A 16,420-nucleotide genomic window follows, 5' to 3' on the forward strand; every position below is an offset into this window, starting at 1 on the left:
TTGGAGGGATTTCATCTCACTTCCAGTTTTGGCTATGGGACAGGAAGTGAAGAGAAACCTTCCAGTGGGGACACACTTTTTTTTGGGGGATACCCTCACTTTGGAGGGATTTCATCTCACTTCCTGTTTTGGCTACGGGACAGGAAGTGAAGAGAAACCTTCTAGTGGGGACACACTTCTTTTTGGGATTCCCTCACTTTGGAGGGATTTCTTCTCACGTCCTGTTTTGGCTACGGGACAGGAAGTGAAGAGAAACCTTCCAGTGGGGACACACTTTTTTTTTGGGATTCCCTCACTTTGGAGGGATTTCATCTCACTTCCTATTTTGGCTATGGGACAGGAAGTGATGGGGACACTAGTTGTGGTGGCAACCAAAGACTCCCTCTTCTTCCTCTCATCTACTGGGGGTTGTAACCCTCCCTTAATGTATCCAAAATTTAAAAAAAAATTTTTTTGATTTTTAAGTTCTACTTTTAACTTTTATTGACTGTTCCTACCACAAAACTATTGATATAACAGCCCCCCCCTAAAGGAGTCTCTGTCAGGCTGTGTGGAAGGGAAGAACCCCATGTTCCTTCTTGACTACAAAGAGTTAACAGCCCAAACAGGAACACAGGCTCCGGCAAGATGGCCGCCGAAACCTAGGATTGAGGACACATCTTGGACTTCCGGGTGCGAGAATAACAGGTGTACCCTATCAAGGGCTCCGGCCGCCATTTTGTGTTAGTCAGCGGTTTCATTGGCTGCTGAACTCTCGCGTGGTTTTGCTACTCGGAGATCTGTGTACAGCAGAGAAAACCGACTGAGGGAGGGTGAGACCCCCGAAGACCGACTGAGCCCTTTGGAGACCGGGAAAGAGAGCGGAGCCGGTAAGTCCTGTGTACAGGAAGTGGGCGGGGGACCCTGGGGTCACGTGGGAGGTTGTTTATATAGATATATATGTATACATTGAGGGTCAGTCACTTTTCTGAGTAATTATATATAATAATGAGCATTAGCGCCTTTGTGGCCAATAGACTGCGCCGTTTTTGCATTTTTTTAAAAAAAAAGCGCTGTAAAAACGCGTCCCTTTAAATTCAACGCCTGTCTTCACGCTGCTTTGCTGCGCTTCCCTCGCGGTGGTAAAAATCCCACTTGCCGCAGTTTTGGTGTATATTGTGTGTGGCGAGTTTAAAAAAAAAAACTTCACCAAAAAACACAACTCCCCCCCCATTGAGGCCCGGTGCGGTTTTTAAGGCTTTTTTGCAGAAACGCGCTACGATCCATTTATTATGGACTTGAGATGCTGCGAGTTTGGGAAGCGGCGGGGACTTGTGCAAACGCAAAACGTTTCGTCTTTCAATAGACGTCAAAGGAGACTCTGCAGAAAACGAGTGGAGTGCGTTTCCGACGTGTTTTTAAAGCGTTTTTGATCTGCCCAGCAACAAGTTGGCCCCCCACCCCCCCCCCCCAAGAAAAGCAAAAAGCATCAAAAACGTGACTGCATAGGTGTGAACCAGGCCTGAAATGCATCGAAAAAAACATTAAAAATGTACGTGTGTTGTGTTTTTGATGCGTTTTGTGTTTTTAATCTGCCCAGCAACAAGCTGGTTAAAAAGAGAATTTAACCCCTTCCAGTCCGGGCGCTTTCCCCCCCTTCCTGTCTGGACACTCCCCCCCCCCCCCCCTTCCAGTCCGGGCGCTTTCCCCCCCCCCCCTTCCAGTCCGGGCGCTTTCCCCCCCCCCTTCCAGTCCGGGCGCTTTCCCCCCCCCCCTTCCAGTCCGGGCGCTTCCCCCCCCCCTTCCAGTCTGGGCGCTTCCCCCCCCCTTCCAGTCTGGGCGCTTCCCCCCCCCTTCCAGTCTGGGCGCTTCCCCCCCCCCCCCTTCCAGTCCGGGCGCTTTCCCCCCCTTCCTGTCTGGACACTCCCCCCCCCCCCCCCTTCCAGTCCAGGCGCTTCCCCCCCCCCCCTTCCAGTCCGGGCGCTTTCCCCCCCCCCCTTCCAGTCCGGGCGCTTTCCCCCCCCCCCCTTCCAGTCCGGGCGCTTTCCCCCCCCCCCCCTTCCAGTCCGGGCGCTTTCCCCCCCCCCCCTTCCAGTCCGGGCGCTTTCCCCCCCTTCCGGTCCGGACGCTTTCACCCACCCCTTCCGGTCCGGACGCTTTCCCCCCCCTTCCAGTCCGGGCGCTTTCCCCCCCTTCCTGTCTGGACACTCCCCCCCCCCCCCTGTCTGGACACTCCCCCCCCCCCCCCTTCCAGTCCGGGCGCTTCCCCCCCCCTTCCAGTCCGGGCGCTTTCCCCCCCCCTTCCAGTCCGGGCGCTTCCCCCCCCCCCTTCCAGTCCGGGCGCTTTTCCCCCCCCCTTCCAGTCCGGGCGCTTTCCCCCCCTTCCAGTCCGGGCGCTTTCCCCCCCTTCCTGTCCGGACGCTTTCACCCACCCCTTCCGGTCCGGACGCTTTCTCCCCCCCCCCCCCCCCTTCCAGACGCTTTCCCCCCCCCCCCCCTTCCGGACGCTTTCCCCCCCCCTTCCTGTCCGGACGCTTTCCCCCCCCCTTCCGGTCCGGACGCTTTCCCCCCCCCCCTTCCGGTCCGGACGCTTTCACCCACCCCTTCCGGTCCGGACGCTTTCTCCCCCCCCCTTCCGGACGCTTTCCCCCCCCCTTCCTGTCCGGACGCTTTCCCCCCCCCTTCCGGTCCGGACGCTTTCCCCCCCCCCCCCCCCTTCCGGTCCGGACGCTTTCCCCCCCCCCCCTTCCGGTCCGGACGCTTTCCCCCCCCCCCCTTCCGGTCCGGACGCTTTCCCCCCCCCCCCTTCCGGTCCGGACGCTTTCCCCCCCCCCCTTCCGGTCCGGACGCTTCCCCCCCCCCTTCCGGTCCGGACGCTCCCCCCCCCCTTCCGGTCCGGACGCTTTCCCCCCCCCCTTCCGGTCCGGACGCTTTCCCCCCCCCCTTCCGGTCCGGACGCTTCCCCCCCCCCCTTCCGGTCCGGACGCTTCCCCCCCCCCCTTCCGGTCCGGACGCTTTCCCCCCCCCCCCCTTCCGGTCCGGACGCTTTCCCCCCCCCCCCCTTCCGGTCCGGACGCTTTCCCCCCCCCCCCCCTTCCGGTCCGGACGCTTTCCCCCCCCCCCTTCCGGTCCGGACGCTTCCCCCCCCCCCCCCCCTTCCGGTCCGGACGCTTTCCCCCCCCCCCCCTTCCGGTCCGGACGCTTCCCCCCCCCCCCCTTCCGGTCCGGACGCTTTCCCCCCCCCCCTTCCGGTCCGGACGCTTTCCCCCCCCCCTTCCGGTCCGGACGCTTTTCCCCCCCCCTTCCGGTCCGGACGCTTCCCCCCCCCCCCCTTCCGGTCCGGACGCTTCCCCCCCCCTTCCGGTCCGGACGCTTCCCCCCCCCTTCCGGTCCGGACGCTTTTCCCCCCCCCCCTTCCGGTCCGGACGCTTTTCCCCCCCCCCTTCCGGTCCGGACGCTTTTCCCCCCCCCCCCTTCCGGTCCGGACGCTTTTCCCCCCCCCCTTCCGGTCCGGACGCTTTTCCCCCCCCCCTTCCGGTCCGGACGCTTTTCCCCCCCCCCTTCCGGTCCGGACGCTTTTCCCCCCCCCCTTCCGGTCCGGACGCTTTTCCCCCCCCCCTTCCGGTCCGGACGCTTTTCCCCCCCCCCTTCCGGTCCGGACGCTTCCCCCCCCCCCCCTTCCGGTCCGGACGCTTTCCCCCCCCCCCTTCCGGTCCGGACGCTTTCCCCCCCCCCCTTCCGGTCCGGACGCTTCCCCCCCCCCCCTTCCGGTCCGGACGCTTCCCCCCCCCCTTCCGGTCCGGACGCTTCCCCCCCCCCCCCCCTTCCGGTCCGGACGCTTTCCCCCCCCCCCTTCCTGTCCAGGCCAATTGTCAGCTTTCAGCGCTATCACACTTTGAATAACAATTGCGCGGTCATGCAACACTGTACCCATATGAATTGTTTAGCATTTTTTTTGAGACAAATAAAACTTTATTCTGGTGGTATTTATTTACCGCTGGGATTTATATTTTTTTGCTATGTAAATGAAAATGTCCAAACATTTTTAAAAAAAAAAGTGTTTTTGTTATAAAATTTTGCAAATAATCTTTCATCATAAATCTTGGCCAAAATTTATTCAGTTATCTTTTTAGTAAAAAAAAAAAAAAAATAAACCAAATTATTTTATAACCAAAAATTATAATTTTTAAAAAATATTTTTTTTTTACATTTGTATTTTATTTTTTATATTATTATTTGTTTTGTTTTTTTACATACTGTCACCCTAGCAGTACAGTGTCACCATGGTACTACTTGTGGGGGGTGATGAAGATTTATTTATTTTTTACACTGATTGCTTTTACACCCATATAGGATGTAAAAGCAATCATTTATATTTCTCTCTGTCTGCATTCTTGCAGCCATTGAGAAATACTGTGAGAGCTGTGATTGTTCACAGCTTGTCACATGGTACAAGGCTGTTGTGAATAGCCCTGTACCATGTGACCTCAGTGATCATTCACAGATTTCACACGTAGTAAGCAATGATGTCAGAAGTGACATCTTGCTTACTACTCTTCATGTGATCACTGATTGGCCTCGCAGAGAGTTCCCGTACGACGATTGGTGTTCCACTGTGTACGGCGCTCCTGTCCATTTATATACAACAGCAGGTGGTTAAAAAATGTTGAATGCAACAAAAAGCAGGTCAAAAATCACAAAACGCATAAAAAAAAGCATGCGGTTTTAATCTGCCCAGCAACAAGTTGACTGATTAAAAAAATTCAAAGTACACTGGTGGGAGGAATAGTGCCCCATCATTGGTATCAGTGGGAGGAATAGTGCCCCATCATTGGTGTCAGTGGGAGGAATAGTGCCCCATCATTGGTGTCAGTGGGAGGAATAGTATCACATCATTGGTGTCAGTGAGAGGAATAGTGCCCCATCATTGGTATCAGTGGGAGGAATAGTGTCCCATCATTGGTGTCAGTGGGAGGAATAGTGCCCCATCATTGGTGTCAGTGGGAGGAATAGTGCCCCATCATTGGTGTCAGTGGGAGGAATAGTGCCCCATCATTGGTATCAGTGGGAGGAATAGTGCCCCATCATTGGTGTCAGTGGGAGGAATAGTGCCCCATCATTGGTGTCAGTGGGAGGAATAGTGCCCCATCATTGGTGTCAGTGGGAGGAATAGTGTCCCATCATTGGTGTCAGTGGGAGGAATAGTGCTCCATCATTGGTGTCAGTGGGAGAAATAGTGTCCCATCATTGGTGTCAGTGGGAGGAATAGTGCTCCATCATTGGTATCAGAGGGAGGAATAGTGCCCCATCATTGGTGTCAGTGGAAGGAATAGTGCCCCATCGTTGGTATCAGTGGGAGGAGTAGCGCCCCATCATTGGTGTCAGTGGGAGGAGTAGTGCCCCATCATTGGTGTCAGTGGGAGGAATAGTGCCCCATCATTGGTGTCAGTGGGAGGAATAGTGCCCCATCATTGGTGTCAGTGGGAGGAATAGTGCCCCATCATTGGTGTCAGTGGGAGGAATAGTGCCCCATCATTGGTGTCAGTGGGAGGAATAGTGCCCCATCATTGGTGTCAGTGGGAGGAATAGTGCCCCATCATTGGTGTCAGTGGGAGGAATAGTGCCCCATCATTGGTGTCAGTGGGAGGAATAGTGCCCCATCATTGGTGTCAGTGGGAGGAATAGTGCCCCATCATTGGTATCAGTGGGAGGAATAGTGCCCCATCATTGGTGTCAGTGGGAGGAATAGTGTCCCATCATTGGTGTGCATTTTTCGTGTGTTTTCAATGCATTTCAGGCCTGGTTCCTACACATGCAGGTTGCGTTTTGTCTGTTTTGCACGGGCATTTTTGATGCATTTTGTGTTTTTTTGTGGTTCACACAAATACAGCTTGCGTTTTTACGCTTTTTAAATGTTTTTTTTTCCCAACTTGTGGCTGGACTAACACTGCAAAATGCATCAAAAATGCAGCACATGCATTTTTGATGCGTTTTTGCTGCATTTTCAATGCATTTCAGGCTTGATTCATACCAGTGCAGTTTGTGTTTTGTCCGTTTTGCAGTGTTTTGCGTGGGTGTTTTTGACGCTTTTTTGGTGCGTTTTGGTTTTTTTGTTTTTTTTTTCATTTTTGCTGGGCAGATTAAAAATGCATCAAAAACATAACACGTGTTTTTCCATGCGTTTTCCATGCATTTCAGCCCTTGTTCACACCAATGCAGTTTGCATTTTGTCCTTTTTGCACTGCGTTTTGCTTTTATACACACGTTTTTTTTACTTTTTTTTTTTTTTTGCGTTTTGTTGCATTTTGCGTTTTTTTTTTTATTTATTTTTTGTTTCCAATTTTTGGCTGGGCAGATTAAAAATGCAAAATGCATCAAAAACACATGACTCAAAAACAGATGCGGACTGACAACTGATGGGGCCCCCGGGCAATAGGGGATCATGGGGCCCCTGTGTCCTTGCCCAAACTCAAAAAAGCCTATGAAAAAGGTACCAGGGGCACCTCATGGGGCCCCCTACTGACATTGGGCCCTCGGGCAGAACCCGAGTTTCCAAATGGTCAGTCTGCCCCTGCTCAAAAAAAAGTTGCGTGACTCAATAAAAAAAAAAAAAAAAAAGGTCACGTGGCCTTTTTTGTTTGAGTCACGTGGCCTTTTTTGTTTGAGTCACGTGGCCTTTTTTGTTTGAGTCACGTGGCCTTTTTTGTTTGAGTCACGCGACTTTTTTTTATTGAGTCACGCAACCAATTTAATGGGCTCTCTCTTTGAATATATGGGGCTGTCTCTTTGCTAAATAAATGGGTATGTCTCTTTGTTGGATATGAATGTCTCTTTGCTGGATATATGGAGATGTCTCTGAATATATGGAAATGTATCTTTGCTAGATATGGATATTTCTTTGCTGAATATACGGTAATGTCTCTGCTGGATTGGGATGTCTCTTTGAATATATGTGGATGCCTCTTTGCTGTATTGGGATGTGTCTTTGAATATATGGGGATGTGTCTGATGGATTAAGTCTCTTTGAATATATGGGGGTGTCTCTGCTGGATTGGGATGCCTCTGCTGAATATATGGAGGCTGTATCTTTGCTGAATATATGGGGATGCCTAATTGGGATGTTTTTTTTTTTCTGAATATATGGGGATGTCTCTTTGTTGGATGTATGGGGATGTCTGCTGGATTGGGATGTCTCTTTTAATAAATGGGAGTGTCTCTTTGCTGCATTGGGATGTCTTTTTGCTTGATTGGGATGTCCCTTTGCTGAATATATGGAGGCTGTATCTTTGCTGAATGTATTTGATTTTTATTGTTTTGGAGTTTGTTTGTTTTTTTTGTTTTCCTAGATCTGCTGGGGAGGATAGAAAGCTGTGTTATTTTGTTACTCAAACTAATTTTTTTTTTTTCTTCCAGAACAGTCCAAGTCATCGGTGGGAAATCCAAATGACGTCTGCAAGTAATGTATCTTCATTATTGAGCACTTTATTTTAGATTAACCCTGTCACTGCCAGTCATTTTTTTTTTTTGTTTTTACTTTTTTACATGTTTAAAAAATTATTTCAGGCCTGAAGATTACCCCCCCCCCCCCAAAAAACATGATATAATTTTTTTCTGAAAGCAGACACTCCTGGAGAAGAAAATAGCGGTAGTTCCAATTTTTTAGGTCACGTGATATTACCACAAAAGTCTAGAAAACGCACAATTTCAGTAAAAAAAAAAAAAAACACACTAAAGTGAATTGTAGGGTAAACAAACACAATAAGTTACCAAGATTTTTGGTAAAATATAATAGACGAGGTCGGGCCGAGTAAATAGATACCCAACGTGTCAAACCTTAAATTTGCGCGCACCCGTGAAATGGCGACAAACTTCAGTACCCTGTTTTTTTTTTTTTATAGACGACGCTTTGAAAGCCCCCTATTGGTTATCGGTGTGGCGTTACAGAGGAGGTCTGGTGCTAGAATTATTGCTCTCACTCTGGCGTGCGCAGCGATATGTAACGTGTATCGCAATTTTTGTTTTCACGCATTTGAGCCCCGATGTGCGCTTCTACGTTTACGTAATTCGTATATGTGGGGTTGGAGCCTCAACATTTTGGGGGGGGGGGGATGTTATGAGCTTAGGTGTGACTTTAATTTTTTGCAATTAAAAAAAATTTTTTTTAGGTGACGGGTTCTCTTTAATGCGACATACAGGGTCTAAAAGACACTTTAAAAAAAAAAAAAATCAAAAACGCACATCAAGACACAAACTGTATTGGTGTCAACCAGGCCTGAAATGCATTGAAAACGCATAAAAAAAACAAACAGGCGTGGCGTTGTTAATGTGTTTTGTGTTTTTAATCTGCCCAGCAACAAATTGGTCAAAAAAAGTTTTAAAAAACACGTCAAACGCAAAACGCACTGCAAAACGCAAACGTGGTGTGAACCAGGCCTGAAATGCGTTGAAAACGCACACGTGTTGCGGTGTAGATGCTTTTTTTTTTTTTGTCGCATGACCTCTTGTGAGACGCACGGGTGTGTTTGGGTACAGCTTCCTCTCCAGCAAGGAGAACCGTGAGCTGCACAGTAGTGACACCACCAAATCTCCAGAGACTACCAGGTTTGGAAGCAGGGAGATCCTTGCACTGCAAGTCTTTAGGTACAGCTTCCTCTCCAGCAAGGAGAACAGAGAACAGGACAGTAGTGACATCTCCAAATCTCTAGAGACTAGCAGGTTTAGAAGAAGGGAGATCCTTGCACTGCAGGTATTTGGGTAAAGCTTCCTCTCCAGCAAGGAGAACAGTGAGCTGCACAGTAGTGACACCACCAAATCTCCAGAGACTACCAGGTTTGGAAGCAGGGAGATCATGCACTGCAAGTCTTTAGGTACGGCTTCCTATCCAGCAAGGAGAACAGGACAGTAGTGTCATCTCCAAATTTCTAGAGATTACCAGGTGTGAAAGAAGGAAGATCCTTGCACTGAAGGTATTTGGGTACAGCTTCCTCTCCAGAAAGGAGAACAGGACAGAAGTGACATCTCCAAATCTCTAGCGACTACCAGGTTTGGAAGCAGGGAGATCCTTGCACTGCAGGTATTTGGGTAAAGCTTCCTCTCCAGCAAGGAGAACAGTGAGCTGCACAGTAGTGACACCACCAAATCTCCAGAGACTACCAGGTTTGGAAGCAGGGAGATCATGCACTGCAAGTCTTTAGGTACAGCTTCCTATCCAGCAAGGAGAACAGGACAGTAGTGTCATCTCCAAATTTCTAGAGATTACCAGGTGTGAAAGAAGGAAGATCCTTGCACTGCAGGTATTTGGGTACAGCTTCCTCTCCAGAAAGGAGAACAGGACAGAAGTGACATCTCCAAATCTCTAGCGACTACCAGGTTTGGAAGCAGGGAGATCCTTGCACTGCAGGTATTTGGGTAAAGCTTCCTCTCCAGCAAGGAGAACAGTGAGCTGCACAGTAGTGACACCACCAAATCTCCAGAGACTACCAGGTTTGGAAGCAGGGAGATCATGCACTGCAAGTCTTTAGGTACAGCTTCCTATCCAGCAAGGAGAACAGGACAGTAGTGTCATCTCCAAATTTCGAGAGACTACCAGGTTTGAAAGAAGGGAGATCCTTGCACTGCAGGTATTTGGGTACAGCTTCCTCTCCAGCAAGGAGAACAGAGAACAGGACAGTAGTGACATCTCCAAATCTCCAGAGACTACCAGGTTTGGAAGCAGGGAGATCCTTGCACTGCAAGTCCTCAGGTACAGCTTTCTCTCCAGCAAGAATAGTGAGCAACACAGTAGTGACATCACCAAATCTCACTGCAAATCTGGTGAGACCAGCAGTCAGAGGCAGCAGTGCCTTAGGTGCCCTCAGTTTGCAGAGATCATTTCTTACAGAGATCGATGTATTTTGTACATTGTAGTCAGTGATTTTTTATTTTTTTTTCCTCCTACAGAGCAGAAGGCATCGCGGAATAAGGACGATGCTCCCCATGAACTGGAAAGTCAGTACATTCTGAGGCTTCCTCCGGTATGGAGAACCTTCATAATAATGGTTATAGTAGAACGATCGTAGCATATTTCTATGTTAAAGTGTTACCGAACCCACAACAGGAAAATCGGTCTGTAGATGCAGTAAAGCATGCTTGTTATACTCACTGTAAGGGGTTAATCCTCCGCATTGTGTAAAAAGGCTGTTTGATCCTGTCTTCTCTGATTCTCCCCTTCTTCTACTGTCCCCAATCCATCTGCTGATAGCTCTAGGAGCTGCTCTGCACATGCTCTGTTTAGTGTGTATGGCTAGAGAGGTTTTTTTTTTGTTTTTTTTTTTGTTCCTTGGGAGAGTGCATGTGATCAATGCAGGGCCAATCAGCACTGTCTAGACAGAGGGTCAGGGGTTATGCAGCATCATAGGACAGTGAGAGGAGAATGAAAACTCCTCCTACACGTTTTAACCAGTGCTCTGCTGGACACTGATAGAAGTCACAAGACTGCTCTATACTGCTGATGAGAAAAGGTATTTAGCAGTTTATATTTACTAAAATAATTTCCATGTGAAGGATCACCCCAATTCCTGCACCTTCACACCTCAGATCACCCCAATTCCTGCACCTTCACACCTCAGATCACCCCAATTCCTGCACCTTCACACCTCAGATCACCCCAATTCCTGCACCTTCACACCTCAGATCACCCCAATTCCTGCACCTTCACACCTCAGATCACCCAAATTTCTGCACCTTCACACCTCAGATAACCCCAATTCCTGCACCTTCACACTACAGATCACTCCAATTGCTGCACCTTCACACCTCAGATCACCCCAATTGCTGCACCTTCACACCTCAGATCACCCCAATTGCTGCACCTTCACACCTCAGATCACCCCAATTGCTGCACCTTCACACCTCAGATCACCCCAATTCCTGCACCTTCACACTACAGATCACTCCAATTCCTGCACCTTCACACCTCGGATCACCCCAATTGCTGCACCTTCACACCTCGGATCACCCCAATTGCTGCACCTTCACACCTCAGATCACCCCAATTGCTGCACCTTCACACCTCAGATCACCCCAATTGCTGCACCTTCACACTACAGATCACTCCAATTCCTGCACCTTCACACCTCAGATCACCCCAATTGCTGCATCTTCACACCTCAGATCACCCCAATTGCTGCACCTTCACACCTCAGATCATTCCAATTGCTGCACCTTCACACCTCAGATCACTCCAATTGCTGCACCTTCACACCTCAGATCACCCCAATTGCTGCACCTTCACACCTCGGATCACTCCAATTGCTGCACCTTCACACCTCAGATCACCCCAATCCCTGCACCTGCACACCTCAGATCACCCCAATCCCTGAACCTTCACACCTCAACCCCAATTCCTGCACCTTTACACCTCAGATCACCCCAATTGCTGCACCTTCACACCTCAGATCACCCCAATTGCTGCACCTTCACACCTCAGATCACCCCAATTCCTGCACCTTCACACTACAGATCACTCCAATTCCTGCACCTTCACACCTCAGATCACCCCAATTGCTGCACCTTCACACCTCAGATCACCCCAATTCCTGCACCTTCACACCTCAGATCATTCCAATTGCTGCACCTTCACACCTCAGATCACCCCAATTGCTGCACCTTCACACCTCGGATCATTCCAATTGCTGCACCTTCACACCTTGGATCACCCCAATTGCTGCACCTTCACACCTTGGATCACCCCAATTCCTGCACCTTCACACCTTGGATCACCCCAATTCCTGCACCTTCACACTACAGATCACTCCAATTGCTGCACCTTCACACCTCAGATCCCCCCAATTCCTGCACCTTCACACCTCAGATCCCCCCAATTCCTGCACCTTCACACCTCAGATCCCCCCAATTCCTGCACCTTCACACCTCAGATCCCCCCAATTCCTGCACCTTCACACCTCAGATCCCCCCAATTCCTGCACCTTCACACCTCAGATCCCCCCAATTCCTGCACCTTCACACCTCAGATCCCCCCAATTCCTGCACCTTCACACCTCAGATCCCCCCAATTCCTGCACCTTCACACCTCAGATCACTTCAATTGCTGCACCTTCACACCTCAGATCACCCCAATCCCTGCACCTTCACACCTCAGATCACCCCAATCCCTGCACCTTCACACCTCAGATCACCCCAATCCCTGAACCTTCACACCTCAACCCCAATTCCTGCACCTTTACACCTCAGATCACCCCAATTGCTGCACCTTCACACCTCGGATCACTCCAATTGCTGCACCTTCACACCTCGGATCACCCCAATTCCTGCACCTTCACTCTTCGGATCACCCCGATTCCTGCACCTTCACTCTTCGGATCACCCCGATTCCTGCACCTTCACTCTTCGGATCACCCCGATTCCTGCACCTTCACTCTTCGGATCTCCCCAATTCCTGCACCTTCACACCTCGGATCTCCCCAAATCCTGCACCTTCACACCTTGGATCACCCCAATTCCTTCATCTTCACACCTCAGATCCAATGCAGCATGTCGGAGCTGACAGGGGTTTGATCTGTGTTGTTTACATACAGACCTCTCCCCTTTCACTGTTCCTCGGCGATCGCCGGGTGCCGGCGCAGAATCTCCGGCTGGGACCCGGTGTCCGACAGCTGTAGCCACCAACGGCGGGGTGGGTAGGGCAGCGTGCTCGTCCCCTACCCAGAAATGAAAAATCACATATATACATGATTTAGCGCAGCCCTGTAGCAGTATTTCTACAATAGGGCGGTCGGGAAACCGTTAATTTCACGAACACCAAAGCAGCTGAAACTGATTACCACCCCCCTCTGCGACTTACCTGACCAGATCCATATCCCAGGAGTGTCACTCGGATTACAAAGTCTGCCTTTCATATTTTTTGAGCCGTGTACATAGTTCAGGTGTTGTCTGATTGAAATGTGTATGGCCATCTGCAAGCTGAATTGAAACAATCGGAAGTCTTACGCCTCATCTGCATATTTTCCTAGCTCGGTTGTATTTGTAAAAGTGTTTTTCGTGATATTTTGGTCTCCCAGGAATACGCGTCCACTGTGCGGCGGATGGTCCAGTCCGGAAATGTCAGCACAAAAGATCGACTTTCCATCGAGTTGCATCGTAAGTAATAACAGCAAAATGCCCTTTTAACCCCTTCACTACCGCCGTACGTCTTTAACCCCCTTTACAACGCATGTGCGGCAGCATAAAAGGCCGCTGTCGGGTGCGTACGTCCTACAAACCGGACAGCGGGGGGGGGGGGAATCTTACACACTGCAGCTACCAGGATCGTGTGTAAAACTGACAGGCAGAAGCATTCAGGGCACCCGATTGCTTACACACATTACGGGAATGGTTTGTCGCCCCCTCCCCCATGCGCGCACCCCTGCCGTGTATTCCTGGCTTTGGTTGCCCATGTGCAGGACTGGGGCCTGACATGGCGGATGGAGGGCAGGAAGGAGGACGGGCGCACGTCCCCTACTCGCTGAGACCCAGAAAGTGACATGTCCGGCATCACTTCCCGGTCATCCCTGTCACTTTCCCCGGCTAAAGTAACAGTGATGGAATGTGTTGCAGTGCGATCTGCATCCGCGAGGGAAGCGCAACGGACCAGTGTGAAGACATACATTGAATTTAAAGGGACGCATTTTTCTTGCGCTGCAAAAAGTGCTCAGTGTGGGAGCAGCCTATTGGCCGAAAAGGTGCTGAAAATAAATTCAGATTAATTAAAAAGTCGAATATAATACAATTTTATATATATAGATATATATATATTCTTTTTTTATATAAGTAATATATATATGGAGTTTGACAAACCACCGGGTAGAGGGGCTGGATCTCCGCTTTCCTCCCCTTCTTTCTGTGACCCAGAAGGCGAAATGTATGATGTCACTTCCGGGGTCACCGCTGTCACTTTCCCGGCGATCTGCATTGCAATACATTCAGTGGAGCCCAGAGGAGACATTGGGGGGTCTATTAGACCCCCGTATAGCTCATTAAAGAGAACCCATCACCTAAAAATCATCAAATAGGGGACTTTGTGTCTCCTATGTAATGAGAAGAAAAAAAAGGTAAGCAAAAAAAATAATTTTTTTTTTTAATTGCAAAAAATAAGTTACACAAAAGCATTTAAAATGCCCCACCCCCTACTTCCGGGATTAGGGCGCTCCGGCAGCTGCTGTGATTGTACACCGCGGGAGGCTATCTGCAGGTACCGGCCGATTCACAGCCACAACCTGCTGATCGGCTGTGTCCAATCACAGCCCAGAGCCCTGGGTTGACAATCAACACAGAGCTCTGCTTCTTCGTCCTGAAAAGCAGGGAGAAAAAAACGGAGCAATATTAAGTTGTGTAATGTGTGCTGCTTTTACATTTACTAAACACTTGTTAGGTACCCTTGAGTGCCCCTAACTCCTTTCCAGCAAGTGTCACTAGTACAGTGATTTAGTATTTTATTTATTTTTATTATTTATATCATAGTATTTTATTTATTTTTATTATTTATATTGTTATTATAGTATTTTATTTATTTTTATTATTTTATATTATAGGATTTTATTTATTTGTATTATTTATATTATTATAGGATTTTATTTATTTGTATTATTTATATTATTATAGGATTTTATTTATTTGTATTATTTATATTATTATAGGATTTTATTTATTTGTATTATTTATATTATTATAGGATTTTATTTATTTGTATTATTTATATTATAGGATTTTATTTATTTTTGTTATTTTATATTATTATAGTATTTTTTTATTTATAATATTATAGTATTTATTTTTATTATTTATACTATTATAGTATTTTTTTTATTTTTATTATTTATATTATTATAGTGTTATCACTGATCACGGTATAAGGCCTCGTTCACAGCACACGCGCAGATTTCTTTGCAGAGACACCCGTTTCCATGCGCGATTCAATGAGTTTTATACACCTTGCAGATTCCTGTGCTGAAAACAAAATCTTCATGTGATAGCGGTGTTTCGATGTGAACAGGCCACCTAGAGAACGTTTGATTTTGCTGCGCCCTTTCAGAACGCCTGCAGAAAAACGTGATGTCTCTGCACCACGGCCTCAGGGCCTGGTGTGTCCGTCCTTCTGAATAGGACCGCATTGCACCTTGCTGACTGACGGGTGTTGCGGCACAATACCAGAAACGGTATGTGCGCAGTTTTGGTGCATTAGATGAATGCGCAACTTTTATTTGTGTTTTTTGTTTTTTTTTTACTATAGCCGACGGACGTCACGGAATTGTGCGAGTCGACAGGGTGCCCCTCGCTGCAAAGTTGGTGGATATCCCATGTGTGACCGAGTGTTTGAAAACGATCGACAAGAAGACTTTCTACAAAACTGCAGACATCTGCCAGGTAAGGCTTAGGACTGAGTGATGGTATGATTGGGACCGGGATCACACGAATGCGGCACGGGACACCGCATGTCATTCACACAGGAATCGCAACACTTTGCATTTTTTTTCACCAACTTGGTGAGCGGATTAAAAACACAAAAGGCATTAAAAACTCACTACATGCGTTTTCTGAAGCGTCTACATTGAGGTATATTGAACCAATGTTTTGTGTTTAAAACACATTGGTGTGAACCAGGCCTCAGTTGGGAGGGTTTTTTTTACTCGCCAAATTTGCACCAAAAATGTGCAAGCAGGATTTTTAACACCGCAAGGGAAGTGCAATGGACCAGAGTAAAGGCCTACATTGAATTTAAAGGGACACCGTTTTCTTGAGTTTTTTTTTTTTTTTTTTTAATGCAAAAATGCTTTTAAAAACTGCTCTGTGGGAAAGTAGCCTACTGGCCTGAAAGGTGCTGAAATTAAATTCATATTCATTTAAATTCATGCTATCAATTAAAAAGTCAAATATAATACAATTATATAAAAAAATAAATATATATAATTTTTTTTTTATTTTTTTTACTTATTTTCTTTTAAAGTCCTTTTTGGTTTAGTTTTTTTTTTTTTGGCCAAATGCATCCATAATTTTCAGTTTCGGTCCAGAATTTTCAATTCTGTGCATTGCTATAACAAAAAAAACTTCTGTGTGCAGCTCCCTCCCACAAGCCCCCCTAATACTTGCCTGAGCCCCATTGCGATCCAGCAATGTGCACAAGAGCCTCGGCTCTCCAGGGACTCTCCCTCCTCATTGGCTGAGACAGCAGGGGCGGGGCCAGGCCGCAGCTCCATGTGTAAATGGACACACACAGCAGCTGCTCGGGAGCCCCGATAGCAAACAGCTTGCTAGGCAGGAAGGAGGGGCGAGAAGGGCCGGCGACGAATCCTAGAAGAGGAGGATCTGGGGCGGCTCTGTGCAAAACCAGGCAAGTATAACATTTTTTATTTAAATGCTTTTAATATCGCATTAAAGTGTTCACCTTTTCCGAAAAAAATGAAAAGGG

General features: G+C 48.3%; 1 protein-coding gene across 2 annotated transcripts in view; it reads left to right on the forward strand.

Moving 5' to 3' along the window:
* The first annotated feature begins 716 nt into the window (after positions 1-716).
* TAF7 (TATA-box binding protein associated factor 7) overlaps positions 717-16,420 on the forward strand; it is a 34,098-nt gene continuing 18,394 nt past the window's right edge. For both annotated transcript variants that reach the window (XM_089685514.1, XM_089685515.1), the window contains exons 1-5: positions 717-869; positions 7,393-7,435; positions 9,919-9,992; positions 13,038-13,116; positions 15,245-15,378. In XM_089685514.1, coding sequence (XP_089541640.1) covers positions 7,423-7,435; positions 9,919-9,992; positions 13,038-13,116; positions 15,245-15,378 — 300 coding nt within the window. In that variant the 5' untranslated portion in view covers positions 717-869; positions 7,393-7,422. The remainder of the gene's footprint in view (positions 870-7,392; positions 7,436-9,918; positions 9,993-13,037; positions 13,117-15,244; positions 15,379-16,420) is intronic.

The sequence above is a fragment of the Staurois parvus genome, unplaced genomic scaffold (genome assembly GCF_062004578.1).
Source record: "Staurois parvus isolate SC_StPar_1 unplaced genomic scaffold, SC_StPar_1.0 ptg000377l, whole genome shotgun sequence".
Taxonomy (NCBI): domain Eukaryota; kingdom Metazoa; phylum Chordata; class Amphibia; order Anura; family Ranidae; genus Staurois; species Staurois parvus.